The 18144-nt window shown below is 47.1% G+C and overlaps 8 protein-coding genes across 8 annotated transcripts; 5 read left to right on the forward strand and 3 right to left on the reverse strand.

Moving 5' to 3' along the window:
• Positions 1-259: 259 nt before the first annotated feature.
• Positions 260-2436, forward strand: BO88DRAFT_448920 (Zn(II)2Cys6 transcription factor; the record flags this gene model as incomplete). The annotated part of the gene is made up of 3 exons (XM_025710455.1): positions 260-446; positions 509-1359; positions 1414-2436. 3 exons carry the CDS (start codon positions 260-262, stop codon positions 2434-2436), a joined length of 2061 nt encoding a protein of 686 aa, XP_025568945.1.
• Positions 2437-2495: 59 nt separating this feature from the next.
• BO88DRAFT_448921 (NAD(P)-binding protein) lies at positions 2496-3789 on the reverse strand (the record flags this gene model as incomplete). Its single annotated transcript, XM_025710456.1, has 5 exons — positions 2496-2762; positions 2818-3281; positions 3352-3429; positions 3510-3715; positions 3773-3789. The coding sequence occupies 5 exons, from the start codon at positions 3787-3789 to the stop codon at positions 2496-2498; spliced, it is 1032 nt and encodes a 343-aa protein (XP_025568946.1).
• A 309-nt stretch (positions 3790-4098) lies between these two features.
• BO88DRAFT_461207 (NAD(P)/FAD-dependent oxidoreductase) lies at positions 4099-5501 on the forward strand (the record flags this gene model as incomplete). Its single annotated transcript, XM_025711140.1, has 1 exon — positions 4099-5501. The coding sequence occupies exon 1, from the start codon at positions 4275-4277 to the stop codon at positions 5499-5501; it is 1227 nt and encodes a 408-aa protein (XP_025568947.1). The 5' UTR covers positions 4099-4274.
• A 1555-nt stretch (positions 5502-7056) lies between these two features.
• On the reverse strand, positions 7057-8449 carry BO88DRAFT_448923 (ankyrin repeat domain-containing protein; the record flags this gene model as incomplete). The annotated part of the gene is made up of 4 exons (XM_025710457.1): positions 7057-7194; positions 7266-8116; positions 8173-8362; positions 8420-8449. The coding sequence occupies 4 exons, from the start codon at positions 8447-8449 to the stop codon at positions 7057-7059; spliced, it is 1209 nt and encodes a 402-aa protein (XP_025568948.1).
• A 2773-nt stretch (positions 8450-11222) lies between these two features.
• On the forward strand, positions 11223-13374 carry BO88DRAFT_328030 (uncharacterized protein; the record flags this gene model as incomplete). The annotated part of the gene is made up of 4 exons (XM_025702534.1): positions 11223-11636; positions 11686-12163; positions 12216-12858; positions 12903-13374. The coding sequence occupies 4 exons, from the start codon at positions 11223-11225 to the stop codon at positions 13372-13374; spliced, it is 2007 nt and encodes a 668-aa protein (XP_025568949.1).
• Positions 13375-13634: 260 nt separating this feature from the next.
• On the forward strand, positions 13635-14785 carry BO88DRAFT_461220 (uncharacterized protein; the record flags this gene model as incomplete). The annotated part of the gene is made up of 7 exons (XM_025711141.1): positions 13635-13764; positions 13822-13841; positions 13894-13927; positions 13980-14053; positions 14109-14491; positions 14540-14635; positions 14689-14785. 7 exons carry the CDS (start codon positions 13635-13637, stop codon positions 14783-14785), a joined length of 834 nt encoding a protein of 277 aa, XP_025568950.1.
• Positions 14617-15448, reverse strand: BO88DRAFT_32002 (uncharacterized protein). Its single transcript, XM_025702468.1, has 3 exons — positions 15251-15448; positions 14940-15184; positions 14617-14887 (listed from the first exon to the last, which is right to left on the reverse strand). Exons 1-3 carry the CDS (start codon positions 15387-15389, stop codon positions 14816-14818), a joined length of 456 nt encoding a protein of 151 aa, XP_025568951.1. The 5' UTR covers positions 15390-15448; the 3' UTR covers positions 14617-14815.
• Positions 15449-16293: 845 nt separating this feature from the next.
• BO88DRAFT_421459 (uncharacterized protein) lies at positions 16294-18035 on the forward strand (the record flags this gene model as incomplete). Its single annotated transcript, XM_025708515.1, has 6 exons — positions 16294-16317; positions 16525-16627; positions 16691-16765; positions 17196-17279; positions 17366-17574; positions 17631-18035. 6 exons carry the CDS (start codon positions 16294-16296, stop codon positions 18033-18035), a joined length of 900 nt encoding a protein of 299 aa, XP_025568952.1.
• Positions 18036-18144: the final 109 nt, after the last annotated feature.

The raw sequence follows: 18144 nt of genomic DNA on the forward strand, positions 1-18144 counted from the left end.
CCGCCCAGACCATCATCCAGCAGCATTTCCATCGCTTCAGTCATACAACTGAAAGCGCCGATCTCAGTTAAACTAGTCTCATTCCACACTGCTCAGTATCTGGGTATCAGTTTTGCCTAACCTAGGACCTCACAAGTATCAGTATTTTCCATACTATACAGAACTTTCACCCCCACTCGGTTTTCGTATGTTTCAGATACTGGAGAGAAACCCAACACGTTGGGTGTAGTATAGTTGTGAATGCGGAATACTATGCAGCATGCTTTCACGGAGTCGCACACTAACAGGCTGCGGAACCTGCCGCCATCGCCATGTGAAGTGTGACGAAGCGAGCCCTGTTTGCGATAACTGCCAACAACAAGGCCTGGCATGTCTCGGCTACGAGCGTCAGCTAGTCTGGGCGAGTCATGATGGAGACCGAGTATTTCGTCGGCCCCTATTTTCCAGTAGATCACCTTCCAGGCTCATACAACGAAAAAAGAAGCTTGCTTGCTAACTACCGTCGCAGAGTCCAACCAGCTGAGGATGACACAATCGATAACAGAAAGTCTTGGAAAGCAGTCCGCAAGCGCTGCCTTGGCACAGCTGGAAAATGAATACGAAAGCGGCGTACGCATAGAAGGAGATTCCTTCCGAGGCCCTTTTGGTATTCTGGTGTTGTCGACCAACGGGTTTGCAGATAATAACCAAGCTGAGCCGCAATTGGACCAATTTGATCGCAACCTGTTGGATGGCGATGACTTCTGGCCCGCTATCACAGATGATACTGCCATACTTGGTGGGTTACATAATGTGCCCAGTGGCTCATATGATGTTATTATACCGAAACTCTTTCTGGATATTGATACTTTGACGAATGATGCTCAGTCTCTCCTTCGTCCTTTAACAGACCCGCATTCTGACGAGGTCACATACCAGTCCCCCTCTTTGTCTCTGGCACCAGTCTTTCCACCCTTTGACGTTTCTCCAGAGCGCCAAACCATACCTCCTGAGGCTGCCGACCTGCTGCGTTACTTCAAAGCGAACGTAATTTCGCTCTCATTTCCTTTGAGGAACTGCCGGTATTGCCCCTGGCAGACAGTCCATTTCCCAGGTGCAATGAGCGCATTCGCGGATCTCAGTATTCACCATACCACAAGCCACACTAGGCTGTCGCTGTTCTACTCGCTTCTTGCTGCCAGCTGCCTCCATAAGTATACACGCGATCATTCTGCTGGTGACCTGCACCTATCAGCGAAGCGTTTTAAAGAAACTGCCAAGCAACATCTCGAATTAGCCCTGAACCAGGAGGTTGTAGGATCTAAGCAGGCTAAATACAAGGAGATACTGATGGCTGTTCTAAGCATGGTCATGCTTTCGGTACGTGCTTATCAGGCAGCTGATAGCATCTCATATAACTCACACATACAATAGGTATTCGATGGCGAAAATACTAGCGCCCAAGCTTTCCTAGTTGATGCAGAATATCTTATCCGCATACGTGGCCTTCCTAAATCACATAAGTCCCTCAAGGTTCGATCCTTGCACCACGTCTATACATTCCTGCGCATCATGGCCGAAAGCACATGTGGATGTGCCTTACTAGACATTTGCCCCGATCGTCCCAGCGCCAGTTTACTCTCAATCGAGCCATCAACAAATTCTCTACGGAGCTTCCGCGTGGCCGACGACATCATAGGTGCTGAGCTCGACATCACGCTAGTAAAAGGCAACATCATCGGTCACAATGACATTCATCTTGAGGTAATGGGGCAGTGGAATGACACGCTCTTCCCAGACATCTACGGAATACCGGAGTCTCTCATGAACCTTTTATCGCAGGTTATTCGCCTGGCTAACGAGCAAGAGCTACTTCATCGCGGCGGCCCGACCGTGGACGCGCGTACCACAAGAGAGTTAAAGCGGCGCGCCAGCATGCTCGAGCAGTACATTCTCTCATGGAAGCAGTCTCCTGAATCGAATCCAATCAATTCAACAGCGATGAAGAACGGTCAGGATACTGCCATTAGCCAGAAACTGACAGCAAATCATTTCATGATTCAAGCCATGCATCAAGCCCTTATCTTGTTCTACTACCGTCGCGTCCCCAACATCAGCGCTGTAATCCTCCAAGATACTGTCCGCAACTGTCTGGAGTGTCTGCAACGCTACGACAAAACCCGCATCGAGGATAGTGAGACTGCGCCGCCCGATACTCCTGATACAGCAATCCTCTGGCCTGGCTTCGTTGCAGCCTGCGAGGCATTAGACCCCGAATTGCAGAGCTGCCTGCTAGATTGGCTTATCACGACAGGCCATCGGACCTCATTGGGCCCGTTTTCTGCAGCTGCAGGAACTGCGCAGTGCGTCTGGAAGACACGGTCCGAGACCAAGGATTACACGTTGAGTTGGTTTGATGTTATGAAGCATGAACGATGTCCAATTATTGCGACGTGACACTTTAACTTGAAATTATAGACCAATTATCTGAAAATATATTACGATCGATGGAAACTCTAGATCTTAGCAAGAGATCTAAGCCGCAAAGCTTCGTCCATAACAGCTCTCGGGATCACTTCTTCAATACTGGGACCAGCCGGCTTCCAGCTTAGCAACTCTCGTGCCCGAGAGGCCGTATACTGGGCGTTAGACCCCCAGAGAATGGCTCCATGTGCGGTCAATTTATCTGCGGTCTCGGCGTTGATCTCCTGAACATATGCGCTCCTCGTGAAGCCGTTTTGGAAAGCAAATGCGGCTACTCTTCGTGAGATCTCCTCGAACGGCTGCAATAAGATATCAGCAAACGTGACAAAAGGCAGGGAAAACTGAAACACGAACCATCTTTCCGTTTTCTGCAAAGTAAATGCCGTTCTCATTCCACAACAAAGGATTTCCGCCTTGACGGTCCTCCGATTCCTGAACCAACCTCACAACCAAGTTTGACAAATCCGCAATGTGAATATTACTCCAACAGCTCAGACCCTTCCCGATTTGAACTCCATGTCCAAGCCGAAGGGTCGCCTTCGCCAGGTCAGGTAGCTGGATGCTGCGCTGATTGACTGGACCGCGGCCCAGGCCATAGATCAATGGCCCGTAAATAATCGCTGTTCGGACAGTAGGCTGTTTTGAGGAGAAATTAAGGAGCATCTGGTCGACAGCTCGCTTGGGTGATGAAGAGATGATGTTTCGGATTTCGTTGATGCCCTGCAGGTCGTTGTGGTTTTGGGTGCGTGCTTCGCCATAGGAATTTGTTGCAACTTCCGCGCCAGAGAGGAGGCTTGCGCCCGAGATTTGGATCCAAACTGCGAGAAAAGTTTTTAGGATGGCGTTCATAAGGTACTTCAGAGGGAAACTAATTAGATCTATGGATACCTGGACTTTGGCGCTTCGTCTCTGTCAAGCCCTGCACAATGGCAGTAGCACTGGGGAGATGGTTCGAGCTCGCTGGGTCTTTCGGGCAGCAGTCGTTGGTTAGAAAACATATATCCAGTACTCAGGTGAATAGGTATATTCTTTCTGCTTATACGTACGAAGCACAACATCAGCCTCCGAAGCCTCGCTCGCGATCTGCGCCGCGCAATCAAGATCTCCAATGACCGGGGTCACGGATGGAAATCTGCTCATGATAAGGGATGCCTTCTTCTTGCTGCGGACGAGGGCTGTGATCTTGCACGAGGAAAATGCTTGTGTAAGGGCATACAGGACGTCGCCGCCAATGTAGCCTGTTGCGCCTGTTCTGTATATTGGTTAGTGATGGGTCACCAATTTGTGGTCTGGTATGGATTGAATATACATAAATATGCGGGACATCTTGTGTAGAATGGTGAGGTGCAAATGGAATGGTGAGTGAGGTAGCAATACAAGCCAGTAAGTCGCATGAATTATTTGCAAATATACTGTAAGTACCATTTCGGGAAACCCTTCCTAACGGGTGCGAGATCCACATGTGGCTTATCAAACCGGCAGCTTATCGCGATGGAGGGAAGGTGGGCCGCATTGCTCCCTTGGTTCGGAAGTACTAGTATACCCAGGACCCGAAGTCTCAAGCTTTTACTCCCATACAGGTAAAATGCTGGAGCCAAGACTCGCAAAGGTTTAGCAAAAAGGCGGATATGGCAACTTATAACGACATGAGGAATGTAGAGAACCGTTTCATCCAGAGTAAATACTGTTGGGTATGTTGACACGACAGCAGTGACGGTTGACGCCTGTATATATAAACCCTTGAACAACTAGAGCATCCAACACCAAATATTGAATATTCATCGACCAATTTGCGTTTACTCTCAGCCACAATGTTTATCAGCAAGTTTCCTACCCGCCAGCACTACGACGTAGTCATCGTCGGTGGTGCTACCAGTGGCTCCTCTATTGCATGGCATCTAGCCGCAAATCCAGACTTTAAGGGCACAGTGCTCGTTGTCGAACGCGACCCTTCCCTAGAGTATTCCGCTACCAAAGCCAGCAACAACTGCATGCGTCAACAATTCGCAACCGCCATCAATGTCCAGATTGCGCAATATGCAGCCGATTTCGTTAAGCGCTTTGGCACCGAGTTTCCTCCAGACCCCCGCGACGTACCCTTTACCCCTTCAATCCGCAACTTTGGATACCTCTATTTATCCAATTCACCCGAGTTTACGGGAGTCCTGCAGAAGGACCAGAAGCTGCAGGCTAGCTTGGGAGCCGGTACCCGAATCATTTCAAGGGCTGATGTCCAGCAAAAGTACCCATTCTTGTACACCGACGACCTTGACAGTGCGAGTCTGAATGTTGTCGATGAAGGTGCATTTAATGCCTGGGGTATGGTGCAGTGGCTGCGTAGCACTGCTCAGGCAAACGGCGTGGAGTACATCGCGAATGAAGTCATCGGTGCAGAATTAGAGGGAACAGGTGATAGGGTGCGAAGCATCGAACTACGCACCGGAGAAAAGATCGCGGTCGGCACCCTGGTTAATGCCGCAGGAACTCGAGCTGCCACGGTCTCTGATATGGCAGGTATTGCCGGTTTGCCCATTGAGGCTAGACGGCGCTACACCTACATCTTCTCTGTTGATGAGAGCCTGACCCAGGATCTCCCTCTAACTATCGATCCGTCGGGTGTTCATCTCCGTTCCTACGGCGCAAAAGACTACCTCGTTGGCTGTTCCCCCATCGAGCCAGACATTGCGGTGGATGTAGACGATTTCAGCTTTGCAGAGAATGTCTGGGAGGAGAAGATACTTCCGGTTATTACGCGCAGGGTTCCTCAATTTGCCAGCGCACGCGTGACGGATTCTTGGGTGGGTCATTATGAGTTTAATACGTTCGACCATAATGCTATAGTTGGGCCACACAGCAAGGTCGGCAATTTCTTTTTCTGTGTGGGCTTTTCTGGCCATGGTAGCCAACAGGCTCCGGCTTGTGGACGTGGTGTTGCTGAGTTGATTGTTTACGGCCGCTTCCAGACCCTTGACTTCAGTGTGCTTTCGTATGAGCGGATTATCAAGAATCGGCCTCTGACGGAGCGAGCAGTTATATAGAGCAGTAGTCTACTACTTACTATCTATTTATATGTCCCTACCAGAACCTGACAATGTTCGGCGGTCGCCTGTATTAAAGCCTTTCGGTCTAGACTTATATCCAATGCCGTAGAGTCTTCATAACATTACCTTGGCTGTGACGCTTACAGGAATGAGAATGAGTTCGTTCCTAAGGGTCCAAGTGGAGGTGGTTCGTTGTTATCTGGATGCTCAGTCATATGTGGGTGTCCAGTAGTAGTAGATCCAAGTAGTAGTAGTAGTAGTAGAATTCATATACCCGATATAGCCGGCCTTTACTAGGGCGTACGGCATTGATCCTGCATCTGGTAGGGGGTGTTCAGGTCCACATGATGTTGGAGTCCTCTGCAGGAGCGCGATGAGCTCATCCTTGGTTTTCTGGTATCAGATCGAACGAATCAATATTATCAGACAACATGATCAAGAGCTAGCTTGACTTAAGAAATCGATTATTGCTGTGCGTGAAAGAGGCTTGAGAAAAGCAAGAGGGGATGGGGATTCCTATAGCCGTGGCTCCGGGCGTTCTACCATACTAGCTGGGGCTTCCAACCCTCAAGGTGAGCCTGATCACCCGTTCTCTCCTGTGGGAATCTCAAGATAGGCTGGCCGGAAATTTGTAACAGCGATTGGTTCTATGGTCAGCCATTCTAGTCAGCCACTCAGAAAACCGGCGCTTTGGCGGTCAGGTATAGCCACAGACAATGCAAGACATAGTTACTGCCTAAAACGCCCCATCACGGTTCTAACCTGCAATCCGAATTTGCGTTGCCTTTCAGCCCACACACTTTGTGCCCGAAGACGCAGGGGTGCGAGAGGTTCTCGCCAACCTCGCCACCCCCAACAGTGAGAAAGATCAACACTGACACTCAATCCGGAAATCTCTCAACAAACGAAATCTGAAAACCAGACATGAGTATGTAGACATTGACCGGAGATTACGGAGTCCATGACTCGTTGCGGTCAAAAAGAGGTCTCTTTTGTTTATGAGAATGACGATATCCAAATACATGAATCGACTGAGCTAAATACCGAAATAGGAGCTGTTTAATATTGATGCTCCAGTCGCTGTGTTTCGCTGCATCTTGAGGGATCTGGGGTAGTTACCGGGGCTCCGGTCGACAGTACTAGGTTTCATTCACCAACGCGGCAAGGGCATTGGAGGGTCATTGAGAAGCAAATCGTTATCAACTTCAGGCATCGCTATCTGAGGCCGAGAAGTAATGGAAGGTGGGTCCATATTCACCCTTGGCGAAGCGAGATAAGGAGCACCGTCAGCAACCCACATACTCGGGGAAAGATCAGGATATCGGAAGGGTAAACTGTGACTAGACGAGGCGGGAGAGGAAGCTATTATTGGAGATGGGTGGATTGGAGGTACAATAGCTGTGCTATCCAAAGACTGGGGAAGCCTAGCGCCCATACTAATTGGTTTGGTTTGCTCTTCGTTTGACCCAGAAGTGGTGGACGAAAACGGCATGGAGGATGGCCTTCCATTCCAAAATTTGGTGGCGCGCCGAGGTTTAAGTACAGCACCGTGCTATATGAGGTAATCCCTGATCTCTCCAGGGTCTTTTCCAATAATTGCAAGTGGTGTCGCCCCAGAATCAGAAAGCGTGTTCACATCCACACCCGCTTCAACAAGAGCCTTCACAACGTCGCTCGATCTAGCCCAATTCTAAAAGATTCAGGCCAGCTCTTAGTATCATTATACAATAAGGTGGGCACGGTCTCAGATGTTAAACTTACTAGCAGAGCCCACGAGAAAGGTGTTTGACTGGATCGGTTCATCCCCCGTCGAAGCAGACGACGGACGTCATCGATATGACCGCCAGCGGCAGGGATGTAAAGACCATTGACGGAATTAACCGTGGTATTCACATGGGCATCAGCATTGGCCAGTATCTGAGACACCGTTCCATGCTCTTCCGATGTACAAATCTGGGTCCACACCGTTTGCCCGTCGCGGCGTCTGTTATTGACATTTGCTCCTCGGGCGATGAGAAATGAAACCATCGCTGGGTGATTATGAAGCACCGCTATCCCAAGGCATGTCTGTCCCTTGGAATCACGAGAATCTACATTGGGCTCATTGTCAAACAGGGCTGCTGCCGCATTGACGCAGCCTTTTGCCGATGCGATGAACCTCGCAGTACGGACGGTATCAGCATAGATATCCTGCGGTAGATTCCGTAGCTGTAGCTGAACTCGTTCAAAGTCATCCTTGTATGAGGAGTGCAGGATGTCGAATCCTAGAACCGGCAGTAGACGAGTTGTATGACGGGGATGTGATTGGAGATCCCAAGTATCCGTAATGATCCGCTCAGCAACCGAAGTATATAGTTCAGCCAGATTTCTCCGGGAAGTAGAAACATTCATTTGGCCCCATAGAGAGAGGAAAGACCCACAGTCTTGCATGACTTCAGCAAGCAATTTAATTTCGGTCAGCTCTTCTTTGTCTGTTATGTCACTTTCAAGTGATGCAGGTTGGCTCGACGATGGGGTCTCGCTTGGTCTCGCCAAAGTGTCTTGGGGCTGGCGTGGGGTCGAACCAGCAGGCGTTACGATGCTGTAGCCTTGAGGTGTTGCTGGACTTGCAGCTGGAGAATGTCAGTATATTCCGGATACCTATATCAGCCGGGTTAAGATGACTGACCCGCTGCGCGTGCTTGATCATAAGTCGACACCTGCCGCGGGATATTCTTCTGAATAGTTTTCTCATCGATCGCTTTTCCGTTCAAGAGGATCTGGGTCTTCTTCTTGGGGTTCGCATGACTGCGCTTTTCAATGCGATGGTTGGCCCAGATGTAGAAATCGCAATTGTCGTTTTTACGCAGTTGCCATTTCTTGAATTAGCGTTTGTAGGTGTCCTTGCTATCCAACCGATCAATGTCAGGGGGTACGGCGGTGATTGGGTCTGAGATAGAAGACATACCTCGCACGAATGCCAAAATTCCTTTCCATGGAGTCCATCAGCTCGTCGAGAGTTAGGTCCTCGTCGACGTAGAGCCTTTGGATGGTGTCTTTGTGGTCGGACAGACTCATTTTCGGATTGCAAGTGGGATAGAAGGCTGGGATTGAAATTTAGGGTTGGATAGAAAACCAAATGACTAACAATTTTATCAGAGAATCAGAGCCTTCTTATATTCCCGCCTGCCCCTGGTCAAGCCCCCTTGTGGTGGACTGCTGGTCAGGAACCGACAGCCTTAGCTTACTCGGGCTGTATACTTCACGACATGCATCGAGGTGGGCCGCACTTCTGGTCTGCACCAATCGTGGTTCTTCCCTGGGCAAATGCTCACTCAGCCACCACATGCTGTGTCCTGCCTATTGGCTCAAGCCAGAAATGCGACTCCATTTTCCACAGATTCTGGTCCAGGGCTGAAGGGATCTCCGGCTCCTCTGGGTTTGGGTTTGAGATCAATACACGCTTTTCGCGGCTTCTGTACAGTCTGTAGATCCTCCATGATAAAAGGCTGTCCACCCCAATGCATCTGTTTTCTTTTCCCACCTCCAACATCGAGACTGACGCTTCTAACAAGAATGTCCTTATCAGCGGAAGCAATTATAGGCCTACTCGCTTTATTGGTCGCCTGCGTTCCTGGGGTGTGTTGGATATTCCGACACATCCGACATCAAAGACGGCCAAGTAAACATCTAACCCGCTCAACTCCCATCTTCATATAGCTAACCCCCAGCTGTTGACTCCCTCTAGACCAGAATCGTCATGACAACCCCGAAACTCACCAAAGCAATCCTCCTCCCCTCCGTCCCAGTGAATCTACTCCTCCGGCCCAATCAGTAACCAATCGATCATTCCATCGGCAATCGAACCGTACCTCTCAGCCGAATCTTATCGAGCTTCTGCACACTTTTTTCTCCCAGAACCGCACCCCTAATCGCGATATAGAATCCGGGATCCTGTTATACGCCCGCGTAAGCTGCCTTAACACGAACGCTTGTTGAGGATTCGACTGACCGGGTTTCCAAATGGTCCTAGGCCTTCAACTCTGATCGGTTTGAACATATGGAGCCGTTGATGAGGACTAGTACCGCGACTGGCGGTGCTGAACATACAAACCAGCACGAGCACGTCTAAAGTGCCTGGGAGGACGGCCCCCAAACTTTGAATCCACCACAGTGATAATCACTATTATCGCGCTCCTCTTCAGCGGATACTCCCAGCTCCACTGTGGCCTATCTTCCTACCACCCGTCAATAAAAGATCAATTGGCCTGGTTCTCAAGCCTGACAGATCTTTCTTGTCCATCCTTCTTACGAAATTGTGGTGGCATTTACTATTATCGGCGATGTGTATGTATGAGTTATCCTAGTATAGTATAGAACACTTTCTCCACAACAATAAGGCTGAACTTCAGTGACCTCTTTTATTTAATGGTTATCGTAGTCATCATGCTTGTTACTGCAATGGTCTCCACCCGTTTGGTTTTTGCGGTAGAAAGACGCTTTTCTTGGGTACAGCTAACCGCTTTTTGTCCGTTTCCAACTTGAGCACCATCCAATGATATATATATATATATATTTCCCTTGCCGCCGACCTGCGCTCATGAAGTACACAAAATTACCTTGCCTTCGGGCTTTTATTAGACGCCGACTCTTCCTAGGTTCTGCTTCGATGCATCCAAGGGGCCCCCTACTTTCTCCAATATTAGCAGTCCAGTTTCAGTCTGAGTCTAATGATCCAACGTGCGTACGGCGTTTTGCCTATGTTATCGGAACAATGAAGTAAATCATAGCTCTTAAATAAATTCTAGTCTTCTCGCCGTCAAGACTGCCACGACTGGAGATTCATTATGAATGTAACCCTGGGGGCCTTGGGGAACAGAGTGCCCTGGGGGATAGTTTGCCCATCAACACAGGGATATTTTAGAAGGCGTCAACCTCTTCGCTGTTAGCATAGAGTTAGAGTCGCCGCGTGGATTAGGGCAAAAATTTCCACCGCATCTCCCGAATTTGGGCTTCGGGGTCTTGCCCGCGTAAGAATTAATTCTGCCACAGCGAATGATGTTCTTCCAAGGACATGCTTAAGGCACTACTAGATCTAATGAAAAACGAAAAAAAAAAATAAAATAAAATAAAATGAAATGAAAAAGGATCAAAAACATACAACAGAAGGTGTATGTCGGTGGTCACCGAGCGCCCCAGATTGGCCCGTCGCTGCTTTATTCAGTCCATTCAGTCATGTTCAGGTCGCTTCGGGGGCGCTGTCAGCGTCCTGAGCCGACCCCTCTAAAACGTGCTGCGCTACCGGGATGTGCTGACCGGGGCAGCCAGGCTGACCGGATATAAGACCTGTTCTTCTCTTTCACCAGTCGGAATCTGTATCTTCTATCCTCCACATGTTCGCTCTTCTCTCTGTGCGCTGATGTATACTACTAAGTATGGTGGTGAAAGGAGTACGCTCAAAAGTCTATCAGCAAGTCAACCTCGACGACCATGACAACTCAGAACGCAAATCCAGAGTACTGGGTCGGACCGAGAACCAGTATGATAGGACTTTAAGTCTTTTTGATGAGTTAGAAAACCTCTTCTTTCTAGGCATGTCTCCCACTTACGGAATCCAGCTTTCTTGAGCTACATCCCAAAGCCTCAGATCCGCCCGATGTACGAACTTACAAAGGATTTATGGAATTTGTGAGCAAAAATACACGAGGTCGGCTGGGAGAATATCCTACACCTGAAACAATGGAGGGATTTCGCCGGCGGTTCGAGTCTGCACTCCGTCTACGTCGCGACTATGATATGCCGACTCATATATCCACAACGATTCGAGATTATATCGCGAATGATCTTAAAGAAACTGTCCCACTTTGCGAGGATGAAATGCCCAAAGACTCTGTATCGCCTAATGATCTCATGATTATTCTAACACACCTCTGGTGCCGTGATTTCAAAGAGTACCGCGGGAAATACCCTGACAGGTCGCGAGTCCAGCTTAGCGCCTCTTTGCTGTTATACTGTTTTACGTCAGCGAGGACTGGGGAGGTGCATGAATCTACAGCTCGTCGAGAACTGTCACGGAAGAAGACGAGCTTGAGTACCAGTCATGGCGGTGATGATGGTGATCTTGAAGCTCGTGTTCTAGCAGCATGTTATAAGGTATCTCTTCCTCAGCAGAACTTTGTCTAATAGACTGACTCCCGAATAGCACTTTATACTTACTATTGAGTGGGTGGACGGTATCAAGATGCTCGTCCTCACATATTCCCGTGTCTATGTAAAAGGCTACTGGAAGAAAAAGAGATGGCAGCTCCCAATTCATGGGTTCTATGAAATATATAAAACGGAGGCTCCTCTTTTTTTCAATCTCTTGACGTTCTTTCTCCCCATGGCATGCGCAGATCGCGTCTTCATGGACTATACGTCTGTCGGTGAGATCATGGATGCAGCTGAAAACATGCAGGGTGACAATGATGAGAAAATAATTGCTAAACTCGAACTCAGACCAGAGATGGAAAACATTCCCATCTTTCGGCCATACGATGAGCAGGCAGTTGAGGATTCTACTGGTCGGTCTCGCGGAGCGGATTCTTTTGGTAAAGAACTTGCAGAACTTGGACATCGTGCAGGCTATACAGAAAATATTACAGGGCGTGCCTGCCGCCGATGGGCACTGATGGAAGCTGGTAAGTAATCTATATGTATTCTCCATCCCTCACTAATGTTGAGCTTACACAGATAAAAGCCACTCTGAAACTGCAAGAATGAAGTTTGCAGGGCATGTCAATAAGGGTACTTTCGGCAGATCATATGCACACCCACTCTCTGAAGTAGATGGACCGGCCACCTACCTTGGCATTCCCGGCCGTCATGAGCATATACAAAACCGGCGCAGCATGGGAATTCACAGGCACCCACAACTTTGGCAGTCGCTCCCCGCCAAGGCAGAGTTCGAGTTTCAGGAGCGACCGGATATCATTGAACTTGATCGACAGATGCAATGTCTCACTGACGAGCTGAGCAAGCTTCAGGATCCTATTAGCAAGAAGGAAGTGCAGCTAGGGCAACATCGAATATACAACGAAAAGCAGAGGCTTTATATACAAGAACTCCGAACCTTACAGCGAACACAGAGGAGAACGTTGGTTATACAGCCGACTGCTACATATGAACAAACACTTTTTAATTACACACGAAAGGTGATGCCAGAGCGCGATTTACTCGCTCAGCTTCTTCCCAGGAACGACTCCCTGCGAAGCCCCACAGGGAGAGCAGCTCTGGAAGCCCTTGAGGCTATATGTGCAGGTCGCAGTGCGAGTACCTACGGTGCAGGAATGCAATCTGTGAATGGGGAGTGTCTTTGTGGACGCTTGCTTACAGCGTAAGTATTTGCTCTAATATAAGTAATATCTACTAATAGCGTAGTCATCATCCTCACCGCCGTTGGTCCCATTTGTATGACTGTCATGAGAAGTACTTTCGCAAACAGAGCCCTGCGGATTTTGCACAGTGCTGTGTCGCTTGTTGTCGCTGGTTTACAGAGCCTGAAGAGTGGACATCGCATTGCGAACACCACTTGACAAAGCCCGATGATTTGCTCCGCTGCGACCTTTTAGTTTTCCGACATGCTCTGGCTAAAGCAGCATACTGCCCATTTTGCCTCGGAGATAGCAGTCTCAAGCCTCATGAGCGCATGAAACAGTTCCTTGATCGCAGCAAATGGGATAGTCACATTAACTCCCATCTTTCCTCAGACGTACTATCCAACCAATATCATTGCCGGCACCCAGCCTGTTCGGAGAACCTAGAAAGTCTGACGGAATTGAAATGGCATTTGGAGGATGTGCACTGTATCTTGCCCCTGCGAGGAAAGAAAAGGAAGGCTGATTCAGAATGACTAGGGTTTAACATGGTGTGGGAGTTCGCAAAGTGAATGACTGCATGAGTGGCTGCAATTAGCTATCCCTTACTAGTAGAACCCAGTGTTTTACTTTTCCATTAAGTCGGTTGTATATAAAATGACATCATTTGCTTCCCCACTCTAATTTATATGTGCTCAACCAGTTGCCGATAATTATATAATAAAAGGCTGAAATAGCACTCCTCCCTTCCACATGATGACCAAGTACTCAGGAACGTTATTTCCATTGATTTATCATGTTTCCTGCATACTTGTATTACCCCATCTACTGTAGTTTTATCTTGGGTATGATATCCTGCTCATGTTGTCTGGCTATACGTCTGCAGGCCTCGTACCAAACAACCCACAAGCTCAGTGTCGAGGATGGTAAGTAGGTATACAAGATAACTGACCGATGGTGGATACTAATCATACCTCTTACAGTCTGTCTTATACTGTCTTGGGTAAGTGCCAGTTACTGTACACCAAATTACTCAGGCTTCTCAAAAATCACAGGCTTGTAGCATAGCGACCCAAGTGATAATCTTATGTGAGATTTTATCTTTAATTTCACTCTTTAGCGGGGCTTACAAAGGGAAAAGGGGCTTTAGGCCACGCAGGTCTTGGGCATCACATATGGTACCTAAATGAGAAGACTATTGATATATATCAGAAGGTATGTCATGAACATCTACTATTATCTAAGGTAGATCTTGGGTTAACATTCCCAGCTGCTTCTCTCAGTATTCTGTTCATTTGTTTTCGGGATGTATCTGACCCGGCTTTCTCAAATATTGTTCCTACATCGAGTCATCATTATCACAGATACCCAGTGGCTCCGTACCGTCCTAGTTGTCGTTATAGTGTTAATATCCCTAGGATCATACACTCTGGTTGCTTGTTTTATCTTTGCTTGTCAGCCAATATCAAAGTCTTGGAACATCGCACTTCCAGGAAAATGCATTAACAAGGCCGCTATTTTTGTGTCAGTGGCAGTGTTCAATATCGTGTCAGACTTCTGCCTAATTGCCCTACTTGTCCTGCTGATATGGCACATACAATTATCAAACTCCCATAAAAAGAAATTCTTCATTCTTTCCAGTTTGGCTTGTTTGTCAGCATACCCAAATCCCGCTATTGGCGATACAGCTAAGAAAAACAGGACATTTATCGCGAGTGCTGTCCGCTTACGATTTACTGTTCCTCTACTGAAATCCGATGACCTGACATATAAAATGGCACCTGTGGCCTTATTAGTGTAAGTTTGACAACATGATAAATAGTTACGCTTGCTAAACTCATGACACTCAGTGGAATAGAAGCCAATGTGACTATTATCACTGTATGCTTTCCCGCAGTAAGACAATCAATCCGCAGAACTGCATTGAGAACCTCTACGCAGTTTTGATTTTTTGCATCTCATGTAAGGGTGATACACTTAATGGCTATTTCTAGTCCATGCAATCAAGCTCTCAACTGAAAAGCTGTCCAGGTTCTTGTGAGATTCGATCTATTTTATACTCATCAGTGACAACCCTCCTGTAATGGTTTTACGGCATTACCATAGAGCGTGATTCCAGAGCACATTCTGAGTCAAGCGTTTCTGGCTTTTTCGATGTGACTAACCACTCTCCAAATGGGCCTTCGAGTTGGTGACTCGTCTGGGGATTGCGTCGGGTATGGACATGCTTTTTACGCTTGCTGTTAGAATTTGCATGACTTGAGTCCCCACATGCCTCATGTGCATGGGTTGCCGCTTTCTCCTTAGGTAGTCTCGGCTTCTTCCTTTGTAACTTTTTCTTAGAGCCTATTGATAGTCAATTTGTTTTCTCCCGAAGTGCAAAATTTCTTGAGGTAAGATAGAAAGATTTACGGTGTCGGCGCTGGGCAAGACGGTTTTGTACTCGTCGTCTTAGAACGGGATCAGATATCTTTTTCCAGTCTTCCTCTGCCTCTATTTTGATGTCCGAGAAACGCTCGACTCCGTGTCGACTTATATTATTGCTGGACATGGTAACAAAAGATACCTTGTATTTGACCAAGTATCTGCCTGCAACATTCTCTAGAGGCCGATTCTCTAGAATACTGCACGAAAGCAGACTGGGAATGGCAACCTTTATATAAACTACATCTGTTTATAAGGTTATAAGTTGGCCTTGTATACTGAACCATCGAATTCAACAACAAAAGAGAAATTCAGTGTACCGTAGAGTGGCGGTGGTCCCTATCATGAAATGAAAGCATTAAAGATTATTAACGACGCAGGCGCCAGAATTCCCAGTTAAGCAGGCGCGCGGCTGAAGGTCTCCGTATGTTGTTTTCTAGACTTCCAAAATTGCATGCACACGGCAGAGTTTCGTTTATCTTTTTGCATAACCAACTCTTCGTAATCGGATACTTTCAGAGACTTAGGTCTACGCTTCCCTCATACTTTAAATTTTAGTGAATGCTGTCACTATAAGGTCACAGAAACTGTACACGAAAAGAAAATAATTTCCATATTACCGCACTATGATCTGATTAACTAATAACAGCGATCAGTGGCCTCGAGCAAGGTATAGCAGTAATGGACTACGAACAGTAGTACTTACTGCAGATATTGACTCTCTCTCTCTTAGGATTTACAAAATTCTATAGACGCCTGAAATGTTCCATTGCAAAATCTTTGTTAACATCTATCTGCCTCCACCCGTAGCCTGTCAAAGTCCGAACGCTGTATCTGTACCCTTTCCCCCTTGCAAAAAAAAAAAAAAAAAAAAAAAAAAAGAAAAGAAAAAGAAAAAGAAAGGGGGGGGATAGGCAGAATAATAAACTTCAAGTGGATGGCCAAGGGCATGCACACGTCAAGGTTCCATTCACGTTTTCAATAAAGTCATCTGCTCCAGTTAGCACCCTACCGAACCTCAGACTCAGGACATGCATACTCATGAAAATGGGCTGGTATGTTTTCCCGGCAAACAGGCAGTCGTTGTATCCCACGATATCCGAGTTCCAGAACTCGCATCCCGACAACAATCTGTTCACATCAGCAACTGGTTGTATACTAGTGAACTGACTTACGCATTGTGCCAGCCTTCAAGTACAATATCGCAGGATTTGATGGGCAATTTGCTTATGTTCCAGACTTTATTCTCAAAGTTATAACAGGTTGCAGACAATATTCCCGAGCCATCAAGGTCGGGATTTCGACAACTGGAACTGAAAGACCCGCAGGCAAGCGAGCCAACAACTGACAGGATAACATCCAAAGGTATAGAGGCATTGCTATAGTTTATCCTATGATTTGAGGAAAGACAAATTACTATTGATTCAGCACGAGTAAGGTCAAAGAATCGAAAGTTGGTGTGTAAATATCAACGAGGTTCGGGGGGCATTCGACGTATATATAGTACGTCATGAGACGCCGAGGATCGTGAAATATGAAAAGGCAGCGCGAGCTAACCAACAGCTAGGTGATACTACTTGATACAGCCTGACACTACTTTAAATAAGCGCCTAACTCATGATAAAATAGGCACATGATCTGGATAAACATACTTCATTTACTAAAGTTAGTATCTCACAACCGCTCGCAATACCGACCTCCGTCTATATACGGTAGTAAGATTTTGACCCATAACCACGCCTACCTAACTAAAGAAGTCAATTTGCAGGCTCCATTTTCCGGGACGTAGTCACACTCTTCTGCTGGGGTACAAATGACGCTTACAGTAGTCAGGACCTTAGCTCTACATGCAATTTGCTTCATATATCAAGTTCGTCACTTCTCGCACTCTTATCTGAAGTACAATCGGCAATCTGCTCTCCGTTCTTTAGAGGTGTGCTACATACCCGTACTAAAGAAGTCTCAATTTTGTTGGTCAAAAGAAAGCCATGTTCTGGGGTGATCGTTCAACAGTACTGTAGGTACAGGCCAGCTATCTTACATCTGATTTGATCTAACCCATTCTGCCAAGCGTTCGAGAAGGGAAGATACCTAATGATCAAGTTTTACTGTCCGCACACACTCTTGAGAAAGCGAAGTTACAAGCAAATGATCTTGCATGGCTTCAGTATCGCGAACATGAACGGCCTTTCGTTCCGGTTATAGATGAAACTATCCCGTACAAAACTGTTTCAATAAGCCTGGCGGCGCGACAATATCTTTGTATGGATACTGATAAGAAAGCTCGCTTGATGAGAAAGCCTATTCCACTGGTACGGTAGGTGTCTATTCTCAGTGACTGTTCATCAATCTCACGCCACCAGCATAGGCAGATGAGATTTACTTGTGTCCAACGGGTACCACGGAAAACCTTAGCGGCCGTTTACTTCATGACTTCGTCAATCCGTATTTCACCCGCTGTACTAGGTTGATTAATGTCCATGATCATATCTTTATCTCCTCAGGTGCGTGTGATATCGAGTTCAAAGTTCTTTCAATAAAACCTTTAGAGTATGGGTTCGTTACACAGAAGACAAATATTGTACTCTCGGGACTGCGACCATACCGTGACCTTGATATGTTGGAGAGCCTGTCGGACTACGCACGAGAACTACAAAAAGAGCTTGATTACGTATATTCGTCAAACTATGCCAGTTCAATTGCTAGAATCTCCTTTCAGTTTGGAAGACTTATTGATCAATTGGAAGCATTGGACCTTCCCCCAATGTATTGAATATGTGGTACTTTATATATATCATAAAGCCTTCTCCATCGGACGCTTTACTCAAAGTTACTTATTGCAGTGGTATTTCGCCTTTGTTGGATGGCCATATCGATTGGTC

The sequence above is a fragment of the Aspergillus vadensis genome (assembly GCF_003184925.1).
Source record: "Aspergillus vadensis CBS 113365 unplaced genomic scaffold BO88scaffold_1, whole genome shotgun sequence".
In the NCBI taxonomy this organism is placed as follows: domain Eukaryota; kingdom Fungi; phylum Ascomycota; class Eurotiomycetes; order Eurotiales; family Aspergillaceae; genus Aspergillus; species Aspergillus vadensis.